The following is a 23,919-nucleotide window of genomic DNA, read 5'->3' as shown; positions in this document are numbered from 1 at the left end:
GGTGGCTGGAGCCAATCACAGCTGTCCTCTGGGACAACACCAAATTTTTATTGGATAATGCGTAATGTACATGGTCATTGTATGGATCTCACGGAATTACAATTTAAAATAATGATATGTGGTGTTCATGGCTCTCTCAGCCAAAAAGTTTCCTGACCCATATTTTAGGCTGACATAGTGAGCTTAGGGGTCTATGAGAGAGAGAGAGAGAGAGAGAGAGAGAGTATGTATGTGTTTGTGCGCACGCACGCGCACACGGGCGTGCATATGTGAATGTGCTTGCTTGTGTGTATGCACGTGTGTTTGAAAGGTCATGGTTTTATTTTTATTTATTTATTATTATTATTATTTTTGGTATTTTTCTGAAGCTGGAAACGGGGAGGCAGTCAGACAGACTCCCGCATGCGCCCGACCGGGATCCACCCAGCATGCCCACCAGGGGGCGATGCTCTGCCCATCTGGGGCGTCGCTCTGTCATGACCAGAGCCACTCTAGCGCTTGGGGCAGAGGCCAAGGAGCCATCCCCAGCACCCGGGACATCTTTTGCTCCAATGGAGCCTTGGCTGCGGGAGGGGAAGAGAGAGACAGAGAGGAAGGAGAGGGGGAGGGGTGGAGAGGCAGATGGGCGCTTCTCCTGTGTGCCCTGGCCGGGAATCGAACCTGGGACTTCCGCACGCCAGGCCGACGCTCTACCACTGAGCCAACCGGCCAGGGCCAAAAGGTCATGGTTTTAAAGAGTTATAATTATACCTAACTAGATTTTTAGTTGGGTGGTATAACCCTTTTGGAGTATTTCTAGAGCAATTTCTTCTGTCAGATGGTAGGTATATCCCCCTATTTGGGGATATAACAACTCATAATATTTATTGTTTGTAAGCCACATCAACATGTCTCTGTGAAAGAGCATGTCCATTGTGCAAGTATCAGGGCCTCTGACATCACAGTTTTCATCAGGTGTGATCTGCTGATCTGGGGATGATCTGGTGATTTCCCTGGAACACCTGCGGGCTGCCATGAGTTAGGAAGTGCACTTGTGAATAGTTTCCCAGGAATGTCCCCTTTCATTTTATGTGACAATTTCTCCTTTCTTGAGTTTTTTATTTTGAGTCATTTCATATTCATTTGATTTATCAATTAAGACTGAGTTCAGGTGCAGATAAAAGAAATCTCAAAACAAGAGTGGCTTAAATATGATTTTCCCCCCTCTTATAAGAAATCACTCCAAAGCTAGGTGCTTTCATTCAGGTAGATCACAGCATGGGATCCAGGCCACTTCCACCTTCCTTCTCTGTCATCTTAGTGGAAGGCTTTCTTCTGCCGGGTCACTTCATGACCTAGGTGGCTGCTGAATGTTGAGACAGTCCTACTTCATTCCAGGCAGTAAGAAATGAGCAAGGGGTAAAAGTAAAAACCCTTTCAGCTGAGTTAGCCCTCCTCAAAATCATTGTTCTGGAACTCTTACTCAACAACCACCATTTATTCCCCCTGGCCCTAATGCAGTTTCATGGCATACTTAGCTTCAAGAAAGCCTGAGGTATGTGAATTTTTAGTGGAGGAAATTAGTAACCCAAGTGAAAATAGTGTTTATTTCTTCAGGAAGAAGGGGAGGCAGTCATCTGAAGTACTTACTGTTTTTAAAATCATGTCTTCATGCAGACATATACAACCAACCTGCCAAGCAATTTTCACAAGAAAGATATTCAGGTGATATATTGTTAAGCCGTTACAGAACTGTGAGACTCTTTCTTTTAATTTCACACATAAGAGATAATCTCACTAAGTTTAATAGGATTGGGTCATAAACATTACAAAAATCTTAAAATACTCTCCATGTTGCTCCATAATCATTAATTACATCCAGAGTTTTATACAAGCTTCAAAGTCACACTTCATTTTTCCCAAGTAATCTGTCCTGGTTGTTACTTTGTTTTATTTTGCTGCCTTTGTACTTACTTATTGGTTCATAAAGTTTATTTATGCAATGTTGTGGTCTGCTAATATTTTATCATATAGAAGTATATGGTACAAAAAAGCAATTATTTGTAGCTTCTTAAATAACAAGTTTTTATCTAGATGTGGCTTTTTTTCTATGGAAACATAAGTATTTCTAATAGTTGAAGGAATGTCAAATACCTTTGCTAAAATTCGTAACTTGTCTTTATGCTGGACATCATGTGTATGCTGGACTAGCCTTGATACAGGAAACTGTCCAAAGTAAATCTTCAGAAAACCTGCTACACTATCTCCAAGACCATGCCTGAAAGTGGATTTACTTCATTTCTCTCTGGAATGCCTAGGGCCAGGAGTGGAATTCAGTTCTGTTTATTGATTTAGGAAAATGAAAAATTGTATTTACATTGTTTATCTACAGTATATAGAGAGTAAGAAATATGTTTTTTTTCCCCTGACTAGTATAGAACAGTATCTTCAGAAACTCTTTTTAAAAATTATTTATTTATTTATTCATTTTAAAGAGGAGAGAGAGAGAGAGAGAGAGAGAGAGAGAGAGAGAGAGAGAGAGAGAGAAGGGAGGAGCTGCAAGCATCAACTCCCAAATGTGCCTTGACCAGGCAAGCCCAGGGTTTCGAACTGGCGACCTCAACATTTCCAGGCCAATGCGTTATCCACTGCACCACCACAGGCCAGGCAGAAACTCTTGATTTATAATTAAAGCATAAAGTATCTAAAAGTATTAGAAACTTACTGAGGTAATTTGTGTTACCTTATTCCATGAGATACATATTTTTGCCTAAAAAAAATTACCTCAAAACTTTTAGTGGCTTAAAACAATAACATTATCTCGCAGTTTCTGTGAGTCATGAATCCAGACATGGCTTAGCTGATCCTTATGTCTTAAAACTTCTCAAAGAGTTGAGAGCCATGATCCTCTGGACAAAAACAAAAGAAAATATATTATAGATTTGTCTCAGGTGAAAAATAATTGCAATAAAAACACTAAGCAAACATCCATGTATATTTTTTCTCATCTTGATTATATTTGCTTGGAACTTTTGTTTTTCTTTTTCATTTTTATTGCTACATATAGTGAATAATTGCCATTCAAAAGTAGTGGCCTTTAAATATTCTCTTACTGCCAAGTCTCAAGAAGCAGAACAGCCATTGAATAAATTCTAGTTTTAGAAATATAAGTTTATGAAAGTGTCCATATTGTCTTGAATTTTTAGAAAGGCTATCCTTGAACTATGATGCCTAAACTAACAACTCATAGACCTAATATTAAGAGGTGAATAGAATTTCTCATAGTTGTTTCATTGATGAAGATTGATCTTAGTTATACCCAAAAAACCTCTAAAAATATTTCTATATTTCTATTTGATAACTTAGATATGTTAAAAGTTTTACTTGATTTGTGTATTTAATGTTGGCCTATTTTCCATATAGTTATAAAAATCTCTTTATTTTTCTCTTTTGCTACTTTTTGAAACAGACTAAGATGCTTAGTGAAGCAGCTGGAAAAAGGTGATGTGAACATCGTAGACTTAAAGAAGAACATCGAGTATGCAGCGTCCGTGTTGGAAGCAGTTTATATCGATGAAACAAGGTACATTTCAAGCTCCTCTCTCTTTCATCTCTGTGCCTCTCTTTCCTTTTTCCTCATTCTTGATGCCCCATTATATCAAACATTAATTTAACATATCTTGGCCATGAATTTTTTTAATCAAATCATTTAATTTTAGAAAATTCTTTATGTAGTTACTTCACGGAACTATGATGTTTTCTTTTTTAAAATGCACACTTTAATCTAAATGTTTGAATATTAAAAAGTAATTAAACAATAACGTCATAAAACGAACAAATTAAAGTCTTTTTTTCCCCCTACGATCACTAAGTTTAGATCCAGATTTTTATTTTATTTTAATTTTTAAATGTATAGATATGGTTTCAAGTATCCCACTCAATTTTTAAGTGTCAGTAACAGATGTAGGCTTATATGAATTTTCACTTACGTAAGGATTTTCCTATGACCTCAAGATTTCAGAGTTCTTTCTGAGAAAAAATGGGTATCATATGCACACACATACCCATGACCTGTGTCTAACAGACCCTCTCTGTTCAGGGTTTACTAAGGGACAGGTCCCAAATGCATAAACCTAATCGACTAGCCTCATAATTAGCAGAGTGGTGAGGAGATTAGGAAATAGGGATTTATTTGAAGAGAGTTGTCAGCCTAGCGCCGTTCCTCTCAGCCAGGCCGTTTGCCTTGCGAGGGTCATTCGGCAATCTCTGAGACGCTGGTTTGGTTCAGGAGGGTGTGCTACTGGTATGTGATGGGTAGAGGCTAGGGATGCTGATGAACATCCTACAATGCACAGGAAAATCTACCACAACAAAGAATTATCCAAACCCCAGTGTTACTAGTGTCATTGTTAAGAAACCTTGGCCTAAAGGGAGAACTGTGCATTTTCTTTTTCTTCTCTAAGAGGGTACTTACCTCTGATCTCAGGTCATGGGAGGTGGTCCTGGGGACCCTGGTGCTAACAGAAGACTCAGTAAGTATGGCATGACAGTTCCTGAGAGATTTGCCTAGTGTCTTTTGAAGTTCAGAGACTACTGACACTGGTTCCTGACTTTTATCTTAAAAAAGATAAAGGTGGCAAGCTCATTAGGACTACATTAAATTAACAGGAAGAAAGGATCCTCTGGGTTTCCAGAGTTCAGCAGACAAAAGGCGCTGAATTTTTCAAAGTCATGAGCCAGGTTGAGTAGAGGTGTTTTGAAGGGTATAACCATGGTAACTGATTTCAGAAAGTGAAAAAAAGCTGCCAGGGGTGATTGTCGATATAAGAGGCATGGTAGAAATCATAAAAAGTCAGCCAAAATATTAGAGAATATATAATGTTCAAGGTACCCTCTTGGTGTAGTGAGTTATCTCTGAAGGACCCACAAAAATCTCCCCAGGAGAAAAAAAACAAACATTTGGACATTTGGCACATAAATGACAACAAACACAAGTCTTGTAAAACCCTTTAATCCCTATAACTTGCTGCCTTCCCCCACATTTTAAACACTGAGAAAGAGCAGAGTGGAACTCACCGGAAGAAGGTGCCTCATTGAGAGTCTTGTCTCCACCCTTGACCCAATCTACTTAAATTCTCAACTCATAAATGTCCTATATGTTTTCCAATAATTTATTACATATTTTTATTACACATTTTTTCTTCTCCTTTTATGAAAGGTAATATACTGTACCCACAGTTTTGCATTTTCCTCCCCTACCCCAAAATAATGTAACTTGGAGATTTTTCTATATCACATACTAAACATTTGTTTTAGATTTTATTTATTCATTTTTAGATAGGAGAGAGAGAGAGAGAGAGAGAGAGAAAGAAAGAAATGGGGGGGGGAGAGAGAGAGAAGGGGGGAGGAGCAGGAAGCATCAACTCCCATATATGCCTTGACCAGGCAAGCCCAGGGTTTCAAACCGGTGACCTCAGCGTTCCAGGTTGAAGCTTTATCTACTGCGCCACTACAGGTCAGGCCTGAACTTTTTAATATAATTGAGAATTTTCCACTAATAACTAACAGAAGATGGTATAGTGAAGGCTATGTTGCACAGGTAATTTTTTTCTTTCTCCTGTCAGATAGGAATTCCTCTGTTAAAGGCACACTTTTAGATTATAAACTATGCAGTATTGTTTTGTTGGTTAACTTTCACTTCATGTATAAAAATGTATGTGATTGCTCTGAGCAATTACATTTAAAGTGTAAATTTAAAAATGTGATATTTCTCCTATATCTTTTTTGCTCCTTTATTCTCATGTGAATACTTTATTGTTCACGACTTGACTGAACTTAACATGTTTAAGATTTCTTCAATCTGTCCTTGAAATTTTACTTTTTATATTTATTTATACAACTAAAGAATTTTACTTTTAAGAATTATTTGGATATTTACATTATTTATTTCATAAAAGCATAATGATAACCATATGGCATACCTGAGTTTTCATCTTTCATTTGGTAGATTATTACAGGTAATATTTATTATTTTTCTGTTGTGTTTGCTTTCCCAGAAAGTTATAATTTCATAGACATTCTGTTAATTTAGTTTCCCACAATACTTAATTCATTTAAACATATGTTACATTCTAAAGTATAGTTCCTTTTATGTGAAAATTGTTCTTTTGTGGGAAGAAAAATGCTTAGGTGCTCTTAGAAGTAAAGTGGTTTCCCAAGGGTTGTAGTCCTAGGCATTGCAAAACTGTATTAGAAACTAATGCATAGGCTCAGCTGGTTGGCTCAACAGGAGAGTATTGGCCTGTCATGTGAAAGTCCCAGGGTAGATTCCCAATTAGGGCACACAGGAAAAGCAACCATCTGCTTATCTCCCCACCCCATCTCTCTCTCTCTCTATCTCTCTCTCTCTCTCTCTCTCTCTTCCCCTCCCACACCCATGGCTTGAATGGTTCAAGCAAAGTTTGCCCTGGGCACTGAGGATGGGCCTTGGTCTCAGGCACTAAAAATAGCTCAGTTGCCACATTGCCTGGTAGGGGCTTGCCTGGTAGATTTTAGTTCAGGCACATGCAGGAGTCTATCTCAGTGTCCCCACGTCTCACTTAATAAAAAGAAAAGAAAAGAAAGACACTAAAGGATAACTTCTCATTTCATGCTCTCCCCTCTTTAACTGGCTCCTTTCAGACTATTGCTATAAAGCTGTATGGTTTTTAATGACCTCTGGAAAATTTAGATGACAATGTGTAAAATTTTCTGATAGTTAGAATTGTAAATTTTGGGAAAACAAAAGCTAACATTTATTACTAATAGTCTATTATTATATCTCAGTATATGCCAAGAATGCTTTTAAGAATTTTAATGCACTATTTTTTAATGATCACAGCAATTGTTTGAGATAGAAACTTTACTCATTACTATTTTACATGGGAAGACACAGAGTCCTGGAAAAGTTCTGTATCTTACCCAAAATGACATAGAGAGTAACTTCAAGAATGAAGCTAGGGCCTTGGCAGGCCAGCTCTAGAGCTGGGTCTCTTGTGAACAATTCTTATCTGCATTCTTTTAGTAATTCTGGCCAAATGGTGATTTCCAAGACTTACCGGAAGTTATGATGAAAGCTCAGTGCTGTCAGGAGTCTGGACTGTTGTTAATTTCTTCCCAGCTCTGCCTTCAGGGATGTCACACGGGAGTATTTACACCATGGAAATTGAAAAATGCTGTAAGTCAGGATCCCCCCCCCCCCCCCTGGAAACCCTGTAGTTAAACATTTACCATTATACCACTGTTTGGACCTAAGATTACCTCACATGCCTCTTCTAGGGCTGTGACTTTAAGATTAAAATATCAGATGAAGAAATTTTGGAGCAGCAACACTTGATGTGATTTGATTTCCTATAAACTTAGTGAGACACACAGCAGTAAACAGCAGCTGTTTTTGTTGAGATGTGTATACAATTATTAAAATTGCATTTGCCTCAGGAATATTAGTGAAATAGATGATCTAGAAAAAGAAGGAATGAAGAAACATTGAGTTGCTTTTAAACTTTAAATTAAAAACTGACTGACTTCTGATATGTTTTTAATGAAAAATTCTCTTTCCAGAAAAAAAAATGTATGTTTCCAAAGAGGCATTTCTTTTTTTTTCTTTTAATTTGGACTGCATTAAATTAAACTTTGACATCTAATAAAGCAAGACAATACATTAGGAATTGACTTAAAACCCATAAACACACACTGTTTTCTTGGTGACTTGATGACTGTAAGGTTTCAGTTAAGAAAATGTATCAAAGCAAATTTTCTCTTAAAAGATGGTTTCAGTGAGAAAAACAACAACAACACAGAGTTTCTGACAGAATTTGAATTCTGACCTTCTCTGAGGGATTATAACACAATTCCCTAATGAATATGACTGTTGGTTTTTTAACAAGACATTTCAAATGCTAATGCCAGTATTTTATGAGCACTACTTCAGATGTATCCCTAGAGGCTATCGTTTTTCAAAACTGCTCAGTTGTAATCTAGAAACATGTGGCCTTAAAAAAAATCTGTTTGCTTGCCCTCGTTTGGATTGCAATACTACCAGGCAAAGTAGCACACTTGGCCTCACAAATTGCTAATCATGAGGGTAGGCAGCTAACGGGAAGGTATACTTTCAGCAATAGGTATTATGCTTACTAATACTGTCTAATAATTTTTTTTTTGTATTTTTCTGAAGTTGGAAATGGGGAGGCAGTCAGACAGACTCCCGCATACGCCCGACCGGGATCCACCTGGCATGCCCACCAGGGGGTGATGCTCTGCCCATCTAGGGCATTGCTCTGTTGCGACCAGAGCCATTCTAGTGCCTGAGGCAGAGGCCACAGAGCCATCCTCAGTGCCCGGGCCAACTTTGCTCCAATGGAGCCTCAGCTGTGGGAGGGGAAGAGAGAGACAGAGAGGAAGGAGAGGGGGAGGGGTGGAGAAGCAGATAGGCGCTTCTCCTGTGTGCCCTGGCCGGGAATCAAACCCGGGACTCCCGCATGCCAGGCCGACGCTCTACCACTGAGCCAACCGGCCAGGGCCTAGTAATTCTTAATGTAAAGCTATCCAAGCCTTAATTCCATAATTAGAGCACCAACTCCGGATTCAGAGAGAGTGGGTTCAAAAACTGGGCCCCTCATACAGTATTCTCTTTGAGCAAGTGACTTAACTTCAATATTTCTAGCTTAATTATCTGTAAAATAAGAAAGACAATGCTGACCTCACAAGTTTGATCTGAGGATTAAATGTAGCACAATAGCTGGCAGAGTAAAAGTTAAGTTATAACCACTCTGTTTTTGTACTAACAAAATGCAGATACTTCCGGGTACATGACACATTAAGACATAGTACATCTTAGTGAAACTCTCAAATTATTTATTAAAAGCAGTTTTGGATAATGAGAAAATATAGACAGGTAGGCTCAAGTGACCAGAAAATGAAAGCAAAGTAGAAACTGATGGAAAGATACTTTAATGGAATACACCTCTTGATAAAAAAAAAAAAAATTCTTAATTGCCTTCTAAGTCTTACTCAGTGTAGAGGTCCTTAATTTTGTGAGATTACCTTGAGTGAGAATGCATAGATATCAATCACTATTTCAAGAAGTTATTTTTGTAGAAATTGAATGCAATCCATGACACCTTAAAGGCTTCAAATGATCAAGTACCTCTATAAAGATTTACTAAAGAAGATTCACTTGTGAAATAAATATTTATTAAGCACCTGCAGTAAATACCTGACACAGTGGTCATCAGAAGCAGTAGTATAACTGTGCAGGGAGCTGGTGGCTGGAAATGAGTCAAGGGCTGGGAAGATAAACCTAAAGCGAGAGGACCAGTGGTGCAAGCAAGAAACAGAAAGGCCTGCCTGACGTGTGGTGGCGCAGTGGGTAAAGTATTCACCTGGAATGCTGAGGTTGCCGGTTCAAAACCCTGGGCTTGCCTGGTCAAAGAACATGCGAGAAGCAACTACTACATGTTGATGCTTTCTGCTCCTCCCCCCTTCTCTTTCTCTTTCTGTCTCTCTCTTCTCTCTAAAGTCAATAAATAAAATCTTTGAAAAAAAGAAAGGAAACAGGAATTCAAAGTTACAGAAGGAAACCCAAACACTGACAGATGGCAAGAAGAAACACTAAGTAGCAGTAAGTCATAACCAAAGGGAGTAACATGAGGTAAGAATTATACAGTCAAGATTCCAAACCAGATAGGATTAAATGTGTCAGTATTGCTGAATGTTAATGAGTTTTGTTCTCTGACTAAAGCTCCCTATGTCCATTCTTAAAAACACAGCTGCTAACCAAAGAATTTAAGGTAAAATAAATAAATAAATGAAGTCTAGAATATGCTAGATATTTGGTCACCAGTGTTCAGAAATATGGTGTTATTTAGAGATGTGAATTTGTGGGCTGTCACCCAGGATCTCAGATATTTTTGAATGCTTTATTTTTACTTCGATAGTCAGAACTTCTTTACTGTTTCAGTATGTTTTCCATCCTAAAGGTTTTGAGAATGTCCGGCGCACGTTTACTTATTTTACCAGTCTGTCTTGGCTGTCACTTTCCTCTGCAGCCAGCTCTCTGGCTCCAAACTGCTGAATTGTTAACCCTGCAAGTCACCAACTTTCCCCTCAAGTCCAGCAACAGGCAGACTGGTTCTGCCCTCAAGCATTAGCTCATTTCCTGCCTCCTTTCCTAACACTGAAGGTAGCCTCAGCTGTAACTTCTGTAAGACCTTAGTGATGGATGCTCAGAACTCCACCACTTCCATGGAGGACCCCTACCAGACATTTTTTTTGCATCCACTCAGGTCGAAGCCCATCTTGCAGAAGCCAACTTACCATCCTCTATGGACGTGACAGTCAAGATGCGTTTTCTATCCTGAGTTCAGGATCTCAAGCTCCAAGGCCAAGAGAAAAAAAAGGGGGTGATCAAAATTAATATCAAGCTGTGTATTCATTTCCAGAATCAACATCTATGCTCAAAGACTGTGAAGTTTAATACTATATTTAGAAAAAAATAACCTTTTTCTAAAGAACACATGATCTGCACTGATGCAGCAGTCCTCATGATAGAGTCAACTATGTCCGTTACTGTTCAGATACGTCTCCTCGAGACACATTGTCGCAATATCCTACGTGCCAGAATAAGGGCTCTACTTTATTTTTGTGTAACTTAAAGACCTATTCAAAAGGTATTTTATAAAACAAAAGTGCAATCTGTCTCTGAAGGTAAATTAAAATATCTGCAGAATAAAACAAACTATGTTTTGACTTTTCAAAAGTCAGTTTTCTCCCTTCCAACCATTAAGGTCTAGAAAACTCTTGCAGCTCCATTTCAATATTGTTCACCATGTTACCTTAGTAACTGACTTCAAGGGAGATGATGAAGATGCCAGACAGAGGAGGGGTGAGAGGGTAGTTAGCACAGATATGAAGAACACCAGCATTTAAATTTAGGCATGGAACTAATAAAAAGGAATGCTAGAGGAATAGCTATAGAAGTATGAGGCTTATCTGAAGAATATAGAGTACCAGAAGCTGGCAGAGAGCAAGGTGACTGAACAGGGTAAGTCAAATTCTGTAGGGAGAACCACTGGAAGCAGGTAGGAGACTCCTCATGTCTCTAACATGGAGTTGTAGTAAAGAGAAAAATCTTCCGGCCAGATTATGGTAGTATGAGGAATTAATATGGAAGAAAGCAATGTACATTATTTTTCAAGCATTTTTTAGTACAAGAAAAAGAAATGATAGAACAGTCTATCAATGAGGACATAAACACTTGTAAAGGTTTTTTTGTTTTGTTTTGATTTGTTTGTTTTACTATTTTTAGAATGGAGGCTAGCACCTGTGGCCTGGATATAAAGAGTTGTTTTAAAAGATTTGGAATAAATATTGATATAAACAATATTTAAAGAAAGATCCAGTTGAGAAGTTATCCTTGAGAAGTTATCTAAGAAAAGAAACTAGTAGCTAAGTATAGGTAGAAAAGAGAGATGAATATGGAGCTAACTATGCACAACCAAGAGTCTTCCAAAATCAAAACATGAGTAGCCTGTAAAATTGTAACAATTACCATATTTCCCCATGGAAAAGACACTCCCATGTATAAGACACACCTTAATTTTGGGGCTCGAAATTTGAAAAAAAAAAATTACATAAAGTTATTAAACTCAAGTTTTATTCATCATAAAATTCATACAATTCCTCATCTGCATGAAAAAGCAGGAAATGCAAGTAAAAACTATAACCAGTGTATAAGATGCTCCCAGTTTTTAGACCCCCAATTTTTTGAAAAAGGTGCGTCTTATGCATGGGGAATTACAGTAGTTAGAATTTATTTTAAACTCTTTTGCTCATTGTGGGTAAGAATACTACAATAATTAGGACCAAAATAGAGCTGACAAGCTATAAAACTCAGGGATCAATGTGACATGCAGAAGAAACCCTTTGTGGTCAATAACTATAATCTGTATATCATGATGGCATCAACTTGTGTATTGCTTAGAGCTGGAGCAGGGAAGAGGAAAATAAAAAAGAGCTGGACTAATGAACATTTTTTATAATTATTTCAATTGTGAGAGGAAATCCAATCAAATCAGCTTAAACTCTGGCAAAATATTGATGGCTAGTGTTGACTATCCGCATAGGTAATTTAGAACAAGCATGATGTCAATGGATCAACTTCTCTGTTTTGCTCGCTGTGGAATATGGACTCCTACTGATGCTTTGAGTGGTGGCAAGACGAGACTGCGGCAGGATTCCCAAGCCTTCCATCCTCACACCTTCAAATCCAGCAGGAATGAGAAGGGGTTTCTTTCCCGGAGGCTCCGACAAATATAACTTTTCTGTTTCGCTGGCTCTTGCTTGGTAACATGCTTATCCCTCAAACAGTCCTGTCCGAGGGAAGTAGATAAACAGTTCAGTGGGCAAGCATCTCATGAGGCAGGTAAGAGTTCATTTTTATTTAGATCACATGCCTAAGAATTGAAAATGGAAGAGAATGCTTTTTAAGCTGAACAGCACTTTTCTCTCTATGGTGAAAACTACAATGTGTGTGTTGGTAGTACAGGCCAGGGGACCTGAGTCAGGGTCTGTGTAGGATGTAGCAACTCCTGTCCCTGTTTTGCTTTTACAGATAAGCCTACGATCAAGAGCTGTTTTACTCTAGTCATTGGTGTCATTACATTAAGATAAGGACTCCAGTCCCTTTCTGTTCTGAAATTCTGTGGTTTTATCTATAGTGCCAAAGTTGCCCTCAAAGACCTGTGCATGCCTAAAATACCCTGTCAATCAGGATGGTGACAAAAGGATCCTGTCTCTCATTTGCTCCGTGGGGGGAGCATTTATAGATATGGGCACTTGTATTTTTTAGTGTTTACATCTGAAGGAGTCCCTGAAGAAAGTAATTTCAGGGGTATATGCTAAGACATTGCTGGAGCTCAGTGAATCATTAAAAAGTAAATTATGATTTTTGTGAATTCCATTTTTATGGTGTGAATTATAGGGAGGGGTGGCTGTTTGGAGTGCTGTTTGTAAGCTGTTCTCACCCTGTAGATGGGGTGTGAAAACCAGGCTCAAAAAAAGTTTCAGTACATTTTGGTTCATTTTCATATTTTCTGTGCATCTGTGGTGTATTACTTTCTACAAACTTTGAAAAACAGCCTCACTAGTGAAAAATAAAACAAAATCTGACCAGATATTTTAAAACATAACCTAAAATATCTCCAGATATTATATAATATTCCATTGTTGTGATATATTGTGTCAATAAAATATAAACAAACATTTCTGGATTAAAAAAATTTAAATTAATTATAGAGACAGGGAAAGGAGAGAGAGAGAGAGCTGGAAAAACACTGATTTTTTTTGTTGTTCCATTTATATATGCACTGTTAGTTGATTCTTGTGTGTGTCCTGGTCAGGGTTGAAACCCATAATTTTGGTATATCAGGATGATATTCTCATCAAGTGAGCTACCTGGCTAGGGCCTTGAATTTTAAAAATATATAATTTTAAATATATTCTTTTCTAATAATGATATTAATAACAAGATTGTTTAACAATTAATTATATCCAAAGCAACCTATATGCAATTTACATATATCATCTCATATAATTCTCAAAAACTCTATGATTTAAATATTTATATTATTTCCACTCTAAAGTTAAAAAAATTGAGATTTAAAGAAAGTAATTGCCCTGGCCGGTTGGCTCAGCGGTAGAGCGTCGGCCTGGCGTGCGGGAGACCCGGGTTCGATTCCGGCCAGGGCACACAGGAGAAGCGCCCATTTGCTTCTCCACCCCCCCCTCCTTCCTCTCTGTCTCTCTCTTCCCCTCCCGCAGCCAAGGCTCCATTGGAGCAAAGATGGCCCGGGCGCTGGGGATGGCTCCTTGGCCTCTGCCCCAGGTGCTAGAGTGGCTCTGGTCGCGGCAGAGCGACCCCCCGGAGGGGGCAGAGCATCGCCTCTGGTGGGCGTGCCGGGTGGATCCCGGTTGGGCGCATGCGGGAGTCTGTCTGACTGTCTCTCCCCGTTTCCAGCTTCAGAAAAATACAAAAAAAAAAAAGAAAAAAAAAAGAAAGTAATTTACTTGCTAGGATCATATAAGTGTCAGAGATAGGTTCAGCCTTAAATGGAGCACACCCAATATCCATTCTTCTTCCTTATTAATGTAACCCTCCTTTTTTAAATTACTCATTCTACTCTGCAAAATCACATGATTTGAGGGACTGACCCCAGCCCCAGGCTAAAGATGCATGAATCTTAGTTGACTTAAACCAGTAATTAATCCTCAATATCTTTACCAGTGAGTTTGGACAAAGACATGTGACATAATTCTGGCCAATGAGACTGATGGTGATGTTGGCAGAGAGTTCCTTTCCATAGAAAAGGAGTTCTTGTGCCTTTGGGTACTGGATCTGGGTACAATGCTTGAAATTGACACAGCCATCTTACTATAAGCATATAGCTAAACCTGACACTAAGCCTGGCAGTATAAAAAAATGGAGAAAAACTGAGTCTTTGATGATATTGTTGATCTGCCGATTTAAAAAATCTCTACTGAAGTCAACCTACTTTTAGGTTTGTTGTTAAAGAAAAAATTAGATTTTCTTATTATTTAAGCACTTGGGGTTGCTTTGATGTCACTTCATCCTAACAGTCACAAAGGTGTGCCTTGTTCCAAAGTCTATGTTCCTAATCCCTAATTCTTCCAGGGGAATCACCTTATCCTAATAGTATGTCTTAACGCAAATGTTTGATTTTAAGTTACCGACTTAGAATTCACACTCTATTTTGCCATAAAACAAAGTTATAATAGGTTGATTGTTTCCAAGGTTAGCCTGTAAAACATATTGATCCCATGATAGAGCTAAACAACCTAGGTGGTTTGGAGTCAAGTATCAGGTATTGAAGTCAGAGGCTTACGTTAGTTTGTACGCATTAAATAAAAAAAGTATTTCCTCATTCTTTACTATATTCCTTCAGCAAGCATGCCTCCAAAATTTATTTTGCCACCGTCTATTCACTATCTCTATTCTCTCGTCTCTGTTTATATCAAGCTGGTCTGAGTCACCAGTATTTTTCTGACACACATCAACCATTTCTGCTTTGGGATCTTGCTATCCCTCAGATTCTACCCAGGAGGGCTTGTTGGGGGTTGAATTGGGGCACCCCACTTGCCTTTGCTCCAGGATCCTGGTAATTTGTTGGGGTACTGTCTTTCCTATCCCCTCAGGATTTGTCTTAGTCTGGAGAACTTCAGGCAGGATTCAGCAGTCTGTCTCAAGATCTCTTCTGTCTTCCATGATTAGTCCTCTTGATTAACCTGGGCATCTTTGGATGTTTGTAGAAATGGAACTTATCACCTTCTCTTCCATTAAATTCTTTCCTGGTCTTCCCTCCTTTATGAGCATAGGTTTTGAAACTCCATCCAGAAACAGGAGTTGTTCTCTCTCAGGTTACTATGTGTCATACATTACTTGAGTCATTGAATGAGGTCATGGCTGACTAGATGAAAAATGGGCTAAAGGGTAACAGAAAATACCTGTTTAATATAGTGGCATCCTTTTCCACATAAAGCAGGACCTGACTGAAACTGTTCATTTATATAACATATGTATCAAAACAAACAAAAAATGACTTCATTTCTCACATAACCACTGAAAATACCTGAATATTTTAACAACCTCTAAGACCAGGGACCTTCTACCTATGTTTATGTATACTTACTTATTCAACAAATATTTATGATGCACACTCTCCATGCATTATAATTATTTTGCTATTCTGTTTGGTTATTGTTAACTTCCTCTTGGCATTGTTCCTGTTATTTTGGCCTCATAGGTTTGAAAATAAATATATTCTTTGTCTAGTCTTACCTCACACTCCTGGCCCCAGAATACACCCCAGCTCTTCTCAGTATACATTCTGCATCCATGAGAATTTAACCCTTCTGTACAGCATGATGACTATAGTTAATAATACTATATTGCATATTTAAAAGTTGCTAAGAGATTAGATCTCAAATGTTGAGAAATTGACTATTCTATCTCTCAATCAAGCAATTTACAGATAATTTTTATTCATAACATCAGATCAAAGATTTATTATTAAGATACCTTTGTGGAAATTCTTCTGCTAGTTTCTTCCTGCATAGTTCACCAACAGTCTCTATCTCTGACGATGAAATAATGGGCATATGGAAATTAACAGTGCTGCAAAGTCCATGTTATAAAAGAGGATTATATCTCCCTTTTTTTCTGTCAGAGAATTTCCATTAATTGACAAGCTATAAATGGATGAGAGCAGTTCTCAAATTTTAGTGTTCATCAGAATCACCTGGAGAACTTGATAAACCAGAGTGCTGGCCCTGGCTGGTTAGCTAAATTGGATAGAGCATCCTCTTGAAGCTCAGAGATTGCTGGTTTGATCCTCAGTCAGGGCACATACAGGAACAGATCAATGTTTATATTTCTCTTTCTCTCCTTTTCTCTCTCTAAAGTCAATAATAAAAAAAAAGTGAATGCTGGATCCCACTCTGATAGTGTCTAATTCAATTCAACAGATCTAGAGTAGAGCTTTAAGTTCCAGTTCTAACAAGTTCTCAGGTGCTGCTGATTCTGCTGGTCCACGGACCATGCTTTCAGAACTATGGATTTAGAAGATGTCAAAAATGAGGCTACAAAGAAGAGATACAGAGAGAATATTAGAAATTAAATGGTTAGAATTTTAAGGTCTTATCAAAAGAGTGTGGACCTAAGATTGCCCCAAGTTGTGTGTGAGATGACCTTGTGCTGAAATGCCTTCAACACCAGGAAGCTTCATCATGGAATAGAGGCAATAGATAAGGGGAGCGGAAGATCAGCAATGTGAGCACACAGGGGAAGCAAACTGTCTTTGGTCTGTGGCGTCCTCACCTTTCCCAGACCTGAGAAAGCATAGGCCCTGAGGCTTCATCTCTGGGCTGCGTCCTCCCTTTTCCTCCAACCCAGTACTATTAGCTATCCTTGTTAGATGGAGCATGGAATGCCTTCTGTGTGTCTCACCTCCCTGATTAGAAGAGACAACATATCATTGCCTAGAAAGCAGGGCCAGAAGAAGATCAATACTAGCTAGATATAGTTGTCTTGTGATACGTTACACATAACCATAAAATTCACCACTTTAACCAGTTTTAAGTGTACAATTCAGTGGTGTTAAGTACATTCAAAATGTTTGATCACCACTCTCCAGATCTTTTTATTATTCCAAATAGAAACCCCATATCCATTAACAATAATTCCCCATTTCCCCTCCTCTCAATCCCTGGTGACCTCTAATCTATCTTCTCTATTAATTTGCCTATTCAACTTGGTAAAATATTAACGTGGGTAAAAAAAATTGTTTTGGAGATTCTTTGTATTGTCTCTTCACAACTCATAGCATCCTTATGTTGTTGTTTGGCTTGCCAAAGTCCACTTTGACCAACTTTTTCCCATGATGTTTTCCATCCCCATGAAACTCTCCATTTTTGGCATTTCAGAAATAGGTTATGTGCTTAGACTAACCCATGCAGATGTGTAATAGCTGGGAGTTTACTGAGGGTTTGCTTTTGTGATGAATACTGTTCTAAGTGCTTTCTGTGTATTTACCCAGTTCATTCTCACAATCCCACCACTGGGGATACTATTATTATCACCTCTGTTTTATTATTATAATGATGATGATCTCTGTTTTAGTGACAAAAGAAACTGAGTCTCAGACAAATGAAGTACTTTTTCCAAGACTACCCAGCTAAGAGGTGATAAGGCCAGGGCACTGACTTCAAGGGTAGTTCTCCTAATCACAAAGGATTTTTACTGATTTTTTAAAAAAATTATAATTAGTGGAATGTCAGGCTTTGTGCCTAATGGGATATTTTCAATGATATTTTTGAACCAAAAGGACTTCCCGGTAGAAAGTCAAGAGTCATCAGTGAGGCCTAAGGCAGTTTTCTGTTTTACTCATCCCTTCATTTCCATCTCCCAACCAACTCCAAAAATATCATCTGGATCCTAACTTTCCAAGCAACTTGATTTCTTCTCAGAGTCCCTTCCACTCCCGTATTTCCAACAGCCCTATCTGCCCATTCTGGGGGATGGGTCCTCCTCAGTCTGGGCCTCATCTTGCCCCAGTGGGTAGAGTGTAGGCCTGGAGTCCTCCACGGGCCTTAACTTGGAGAAAGCCGCATCTAACTTTAACACTCTCCTTAGCTGAACTCATCTTAGCCAAGATTTGCCTCTTGAGAATAGAGCTAAGGTCAGCATAACTGACTTGTCCACCCAAATGTTTAGTCTTTATAGTCACTCAGACAAAACAGTCATCTTCTCACAGTTCAAATAAACAAACAAAAAACACAATAAAACCAGAGGAGTGGTAGACAGAGAAAGGAAAGCTAATTGCAAAAGAAAAAAAGGTGAAATAAATTTGTGAACCTGCTGTTTTAAGTCCCCTATTGAACAAGAGAAGGAAAAATACATACATACATACATACATAAATATTCTTGGGTGGTAGTCTGGAAAAATTGACTCAGATGTGTTTAGCACTTTGGAAGTAGGTTTCTGAGAGTCAATATGGCATTTTCTCTATCCTGACATTTAACTTACTGCATTTCAAAGTACCCTAGAATTCTACCATTTAGATATATTTCTCTATGAGAAAATGATTCAACATATCAACCTTAGGAAATAAATCCAAGCCTCTTTCAGCTAAAAATTCTCTGGAAGGCCAAATTCATTTAAGACTTTAGTTTATATATATATATATATAAACACTGAATTTCAAGGTAGAAATGGGATAAAGAACAGTGATTGTGGATATGTGTATTGTGTGAATGTGAAGGTAGCCTGGGTACTTGGTAAGAGAAACACACAGTAAAGGTGAAAGATAGTTCAGCAGTTAAAAACTTAGACTGAAATTTGAGACACTTGAGCTCAAAAAGTGACATGGCCACTCCTGGTTGTATGATTATCAGCAAATTACTTAAGGTACCCATACTTCAATGTATTCATCAGCAAAATAAGGAGAGTGATAATAATTGTGTCTTTTTTTAGTGATATTGTGAGGATTAAATGAGGTAAAGCTTGCCTCCCAGCTTGGTTCATAGTAAGTGAGCAATAAAGTTAGCTGGCATTATCATCTATATTTATCTTCAGTTGGTTCCTAAGCCTGAGCGAAGCTTTATGATTACCCTTAGGGTTTGTTGTTGTTGTTTTGTTGGTGGTGGTGGAAAGTGGGGAGAATACACGCAGCTCCAAGCATAGATATGGGTTAGCCAAAGAATAATAATAATAAATTTGCTTATGAGGCAATCACTTACCCCAGAAGAATAATCATATAGCAGGAAATATTAACTTTTTGCCTGACCAGACAGTGGTGCAGTGGATTGAGTGTAGGCCTGGGATGCTGAGGACCCAGGTTCGAAGTCCAGAGGTCGCTGGCTTGAGCACAGTCTCGTCCAGCTTGAGAGCAGGGTCGCCAGCTTGAGCGTGGAATCATAAACATGACCCCATGGTTGCTGACTTGAAGCCTGAGATTGCTGGCTTGATCAAGGGGTCACTGGCTCAGCTATAGCCCCCTGGTCAAGGCACAAATGAGAAAACAATCAATGAACAACAAAAGTGATGCAACTACAAGTTGATGCTTCTCATCTCTCTCCCTTCCTGGCTGTCTGTCCCTATCTGTCCCTCCAGCTTTGTCTCTCTCTCTCTCACTAAAAAAAAAAGAGAAAAAGAAAAAAGAAATTAAATTTTCTTAATTCCCCTAGCCATCCTGGAAGGACTCACTTGAAAGATTTTATCACCTATGAGTTCAGTACTAATCTTAGGCCAAGGTCTGGGCTGCTTACCTGGACACTGCCCTCCCTGTAGTCTGCTGGACAATAGAAGCTCTCTTTTAGTGTGCCCCTCTCCATGGCAACAGGTCTCCAAGGCCAAGAACAACCTGGAGCCTATGCATATTGTATTTGGGAGAAATGTGCTCTTGTCCTGCGCCCAGCAAATGTTAAGGGCAGCATTAGATTACTTAGTTGCTTGTTGAAATGTGTTCTTTATAACAGTAAAACAGGAAGAAAATTTCAAACATGAGACGCTAGTTCCTTCTAACTGCATCCAGCACTTGAATTCTAACATTTCCAGAGCACTGATTCCCTGGAAATAACCATGTGGATACAAGGGTGTAATCATTTTCCAAGAGTCCACTGTGAAAAGAAATATTTTCACTGTTTGAATTGTAAGAGTCAAAATCCCATGACCTCTCCTTCCGTGCCCGCCTCTTTATTCCCTTCCCCTACAAACTTTCTAATTCAAAATATAAGCCCATTGGGAGTTGTGTCATCTGATTTCAAGAGAAAATTTGGAATATAAATATCTCCTAGGAATCAGTTGAGCACTGATTGGATGCAGTGTAAGTTTTCACAGCTTGCCAACCCCCCATAAACACACAGCTTGTGTTTAGGTATCTCTCACTCTCCGCTTTACTGAATCCACTGAGACAAAAAACAAAATGAAAAACAAAACAAACAAACAAACAAAAAGATTCAAACACCAGTAGAAGTATTTTATCAAGGTTTGTACATTTTATATGTATAAAATAATAACATTTTATATATATACTCCTTATCACTCTTTTCTATGTAGTGGATAATGCACCAATGATTCTTTTTTTTTTGCATTTTTCTGAAGCTGGAAACGGGGAGGCAGTCAGACAGACTCCCGCATGCGCCCGACCGGGATCCACCCGGCTCGCCCACCAGGGGGCGATGCTCTGCCCATCGGAGTGTCGCTCTGTCGTGACCAGAGTCACTCTAGCGCCTGAGGCAGAGGCCACAGAGCCATCCCCAGAGCCCGGGCCATCTTTTGCTCCAATGGAGCCTTGGCTGCGGGAGGGGCCTTGGCTGCGGGAGGGGAAGAGAGAGACAGAGAGGAAGGAGAGGGGGAGGGGTGGAGAAGCAGATGGGCGCCTCTCCTGTGTGCCCTGGCTGGGAATCGAACCCAGGACTTCCGCACGCCAGGCCGACGCTCTACCACTGAGCCAACCTGCCAGGGCCATCCAATGATTCTTTTGTATTCTTAATTTCTTAAATAAAAAGCCTTTAATTTTTTAAGAGCATTACATTGTAAAGAATTATGTTTACCCGGCTATCTGACACTAGCATGCATGATAAGGGCAATAAAGCTGTTGGGTGCTACAAAGAAAACCAGATAGAAAGTGATGGAAGACAATTTGACTTTGGGTGAGGGGTATGCAACATAATCAAATGTCAAAATAATCTGGAGATGTTTTCTTGGAACATATGTACCCTGACTTATCAATGTCACTGCATTAAAATTAATAAAAATAAGATTAAAAAAAGCTTTTGGGTGCTTTGAAAGTAAAATTCATTATAGTATTTGATGTCCCATTTTATCAAGCTACTAGCAAAAAATTACTTCAAAAAATAAAATGAGGGCAGAACATAATCTTACGTGTTTTACATTTTCACGTCTTAGATGAATAGGAAAATTGTTTATGGTAATTCTGTAAAAAAAGCCCAGGGTTACTATTTTATATTATACTATAGTTTTTAATCCTGCCGTATCTGGCATGGTCAAATAAAACCTGAAGAATTTCTTGTGGTGCTCAGAAGAATGAAGATTGACTGTACAAGGCAGGGTCAGAGAAAGGGAGAACAAACAAGAAAGAAGAAAGTGATGGAGGAGAAATATGTATCACTAGGTATATTGGTTTATTGTTTAATTTCTTTAAATTTAGGTTTTATCCACTTTTTTTTCAACTTGCTTTCTGCAAAACTGGAATAATTATTTTAATGACTCTTCTACAACTTATTTATTTCTTCATTAGGGACTTCTTAGCCATATATGATATATGACCATAAAAGTTATCATTTAACAGAAATACTGAGGTCCTCAGCTAAAGGCATGTAAGAAGTACATATGATTTTAAAAATTCTTGTACCTTTCCTCACCATGCGGTGGTGCAGTGGATAGAGCATTGAAATGGGATGCAGAGGGCCCAGGTTTGAAACCCCAAGCTTACCGGCTTGAGTGCAGGGTTGCTGGCTGGAACGTGTGATCGTAGATATGACCCCGTGGTCGCTAGCTTGAGCAAGTGATCACTTTCTCTGCTGTAGCCCCTCAGTCAAGGCACATATGAGAAAGCAATCAGTGAACAACTAAGGTGCTGCAACAAAGAATTGATGCTTTTCATCTCTTTCCCTTCCTGGCTGTCTGTTCCTATCTGTTCTCTCTCTGATGCTCTCTCTGTGTCTCGGTCAAAAAAAAAAATTCCTGTACCTTTAATTCAAAATGCTATAACACTGTTTACTATCTTTTCAATGCCAAATATATGTTTCCCCATAATTTGCTTCAAAAATTGTAAAGGGGTTTTCAGGGGCACATTAACCAAAAAGCAATGAAGAGATGATTACCAACAGTGATTACTCCCAGGATGCTGCTGCTCCTTATCAATCAAATAACATGGAGCTCCAAAACTAAAACCATCTTAAAACCATCTCCATCCTTACTCCATTCCCCAAAGATCATCCCTTATAATATGTTAGTATAAATATTCCCAGGCATTTTCTAGTCATTTCATAAGTATATGCTGATTCCCCAATCTATGCCATATACGTGTGTGTGTGTGTGTGTGTGTGTGTGTGTGTGTGTGTGACAGAGATAGAGAGAAAGACAGAGAGAGGGACAGATAGGGACAGAGAGATGAGAAGTATCAATTTTTCATTGTGACACCTTAGTTGTTCATTGATTGCTTTTTCATATGTGCCTTGACCGGGGGTCTACAGCAGACCGAGTGACCCCTTACTCAAGCCAGCCACCTTGGATTCAAGCCAGTGAGCTGTGCTCAAATCAGATGAGCCTGCGCTCAAGCCAGCAACCTCAGGGTTCCGAACCTGGGTCCTCTGCATCCCAGTCTGACACTTTATCCACTGCGCCACCGCCTGGTCAGGCTATGCCATGTACTCTTGCAGATGCTGCTGATACAATACACAAAACCAGAACAACTCACTGTTCTCAAGGTTTTTACAGTCAGTGGATGAAACATAAAACAAACAAACTAATAAGTGTACACGTAGCAAGACATCAAGTAGTAGTAAATGCTAGGAAGTCAATAGCAGGATATAAAAGAATAATGGTGTTTACTGTTTGACTAGGAGGGTCAGGAAAACCCTCTCTACCTGAATGCAGTGAGAAAATGATCTCCACAAATATTGTAAGAGATTCTAAGCAGAGGGAGCAGCAAGTGCAAAACCCCTGAAACAGAAGCAAACCTGACAGGTTTGAGTGCAGCAAGGAGGCCAGTGTTGCTGGTACAAAATGGCTAATGGAGAACCAGTCAGGAGATATAGGTAGAATCAGAGCTTATATTGAGCTATGTAGGATTTCATTCATTAGTCATTGACATGGTGTAATTTATAATTTTTTTTCTTTGTATTGAACTTATTGGGTTGACACTGGTTAACAAAATTATACATGGTTTCAGGTACACAGTTCCACAACACATCATCTGTACCTCCCCCCCATCAAGTTTTCTTCCATCACCATTTATTCTCCCACTCCCTCCTTCACCTCTCCCCAACTCCCTTTTCCCCCAAGTTATACTGGCTACAGAGGAAAGAAGGAACTGAAGAGGGTCAGGACAAGAGCTAAGAGACCAGTTAGGAAGCTGTTGCAGTGGCCAAGCAAGAGATGATGATGGCTTGGTCTCTCTCTCATTCTCCTTCTTTCTTGGTGGAAACACAAAATGCTACATCCACTTTCAGAAACAATTTGAGAGTTTCTTAAAAAGCTAAACATATTCTTACCATAAGATTCAACCATGGTGCTCTTTCATACTTACTCAAATAAGTTGAAAACTGCACACAAATATTGATGATGACTTTATTTATAATTG

At 38.9% G+C, this 23,919-nt stretch overlaps 1 protein-coding gene across 5 annotated transcripts in view; it reads left to right on the top strand.

Annotated features, from left to right (window-relative positions):
* Nucleotides 1-23,919, top strand: part of PDE1A (phosphodiesterase 1A) — a 401,691-nt gene that overhangs the window by 275,699 nt on the left and 102,073 nt on the right. For all 5 annotated transcript variants that reach the window (XM_066345506.1, XM_066345509.1, XM_066345505.1 and 2 more), the window contains one exon: nt 3,449-3,562. In XM_066345506.1, the coding sequence (XP_066201603.1) occupies nt 3,449-3,562 (114 nt within the window). The remainder of the gene's footprint in view (nt 1-3,448; nt 3,563-23,919) is intronic.

Source organism: Saccopteryx leptura, chromosome 7, assembly GCF_036850995.1.
Source record: "Saccopteryx leptura isolate mSacLep1 chromosome 7, mSacLep1_pri_phased_curated, whole genome shotgun sequence".
Classification (NCBI taxonomy): domain Eukaryota; kingdom Metazoa; phylum Chordata; class Mammalia; order Chiroptera; family Emballonuridae; genus Saccopteryx; species Saccopteryx leptura.
Note: the sequence above shows the minus strand (reverse complement) of the source record. Positions and strands in the feature narration are given on the sequence as shown.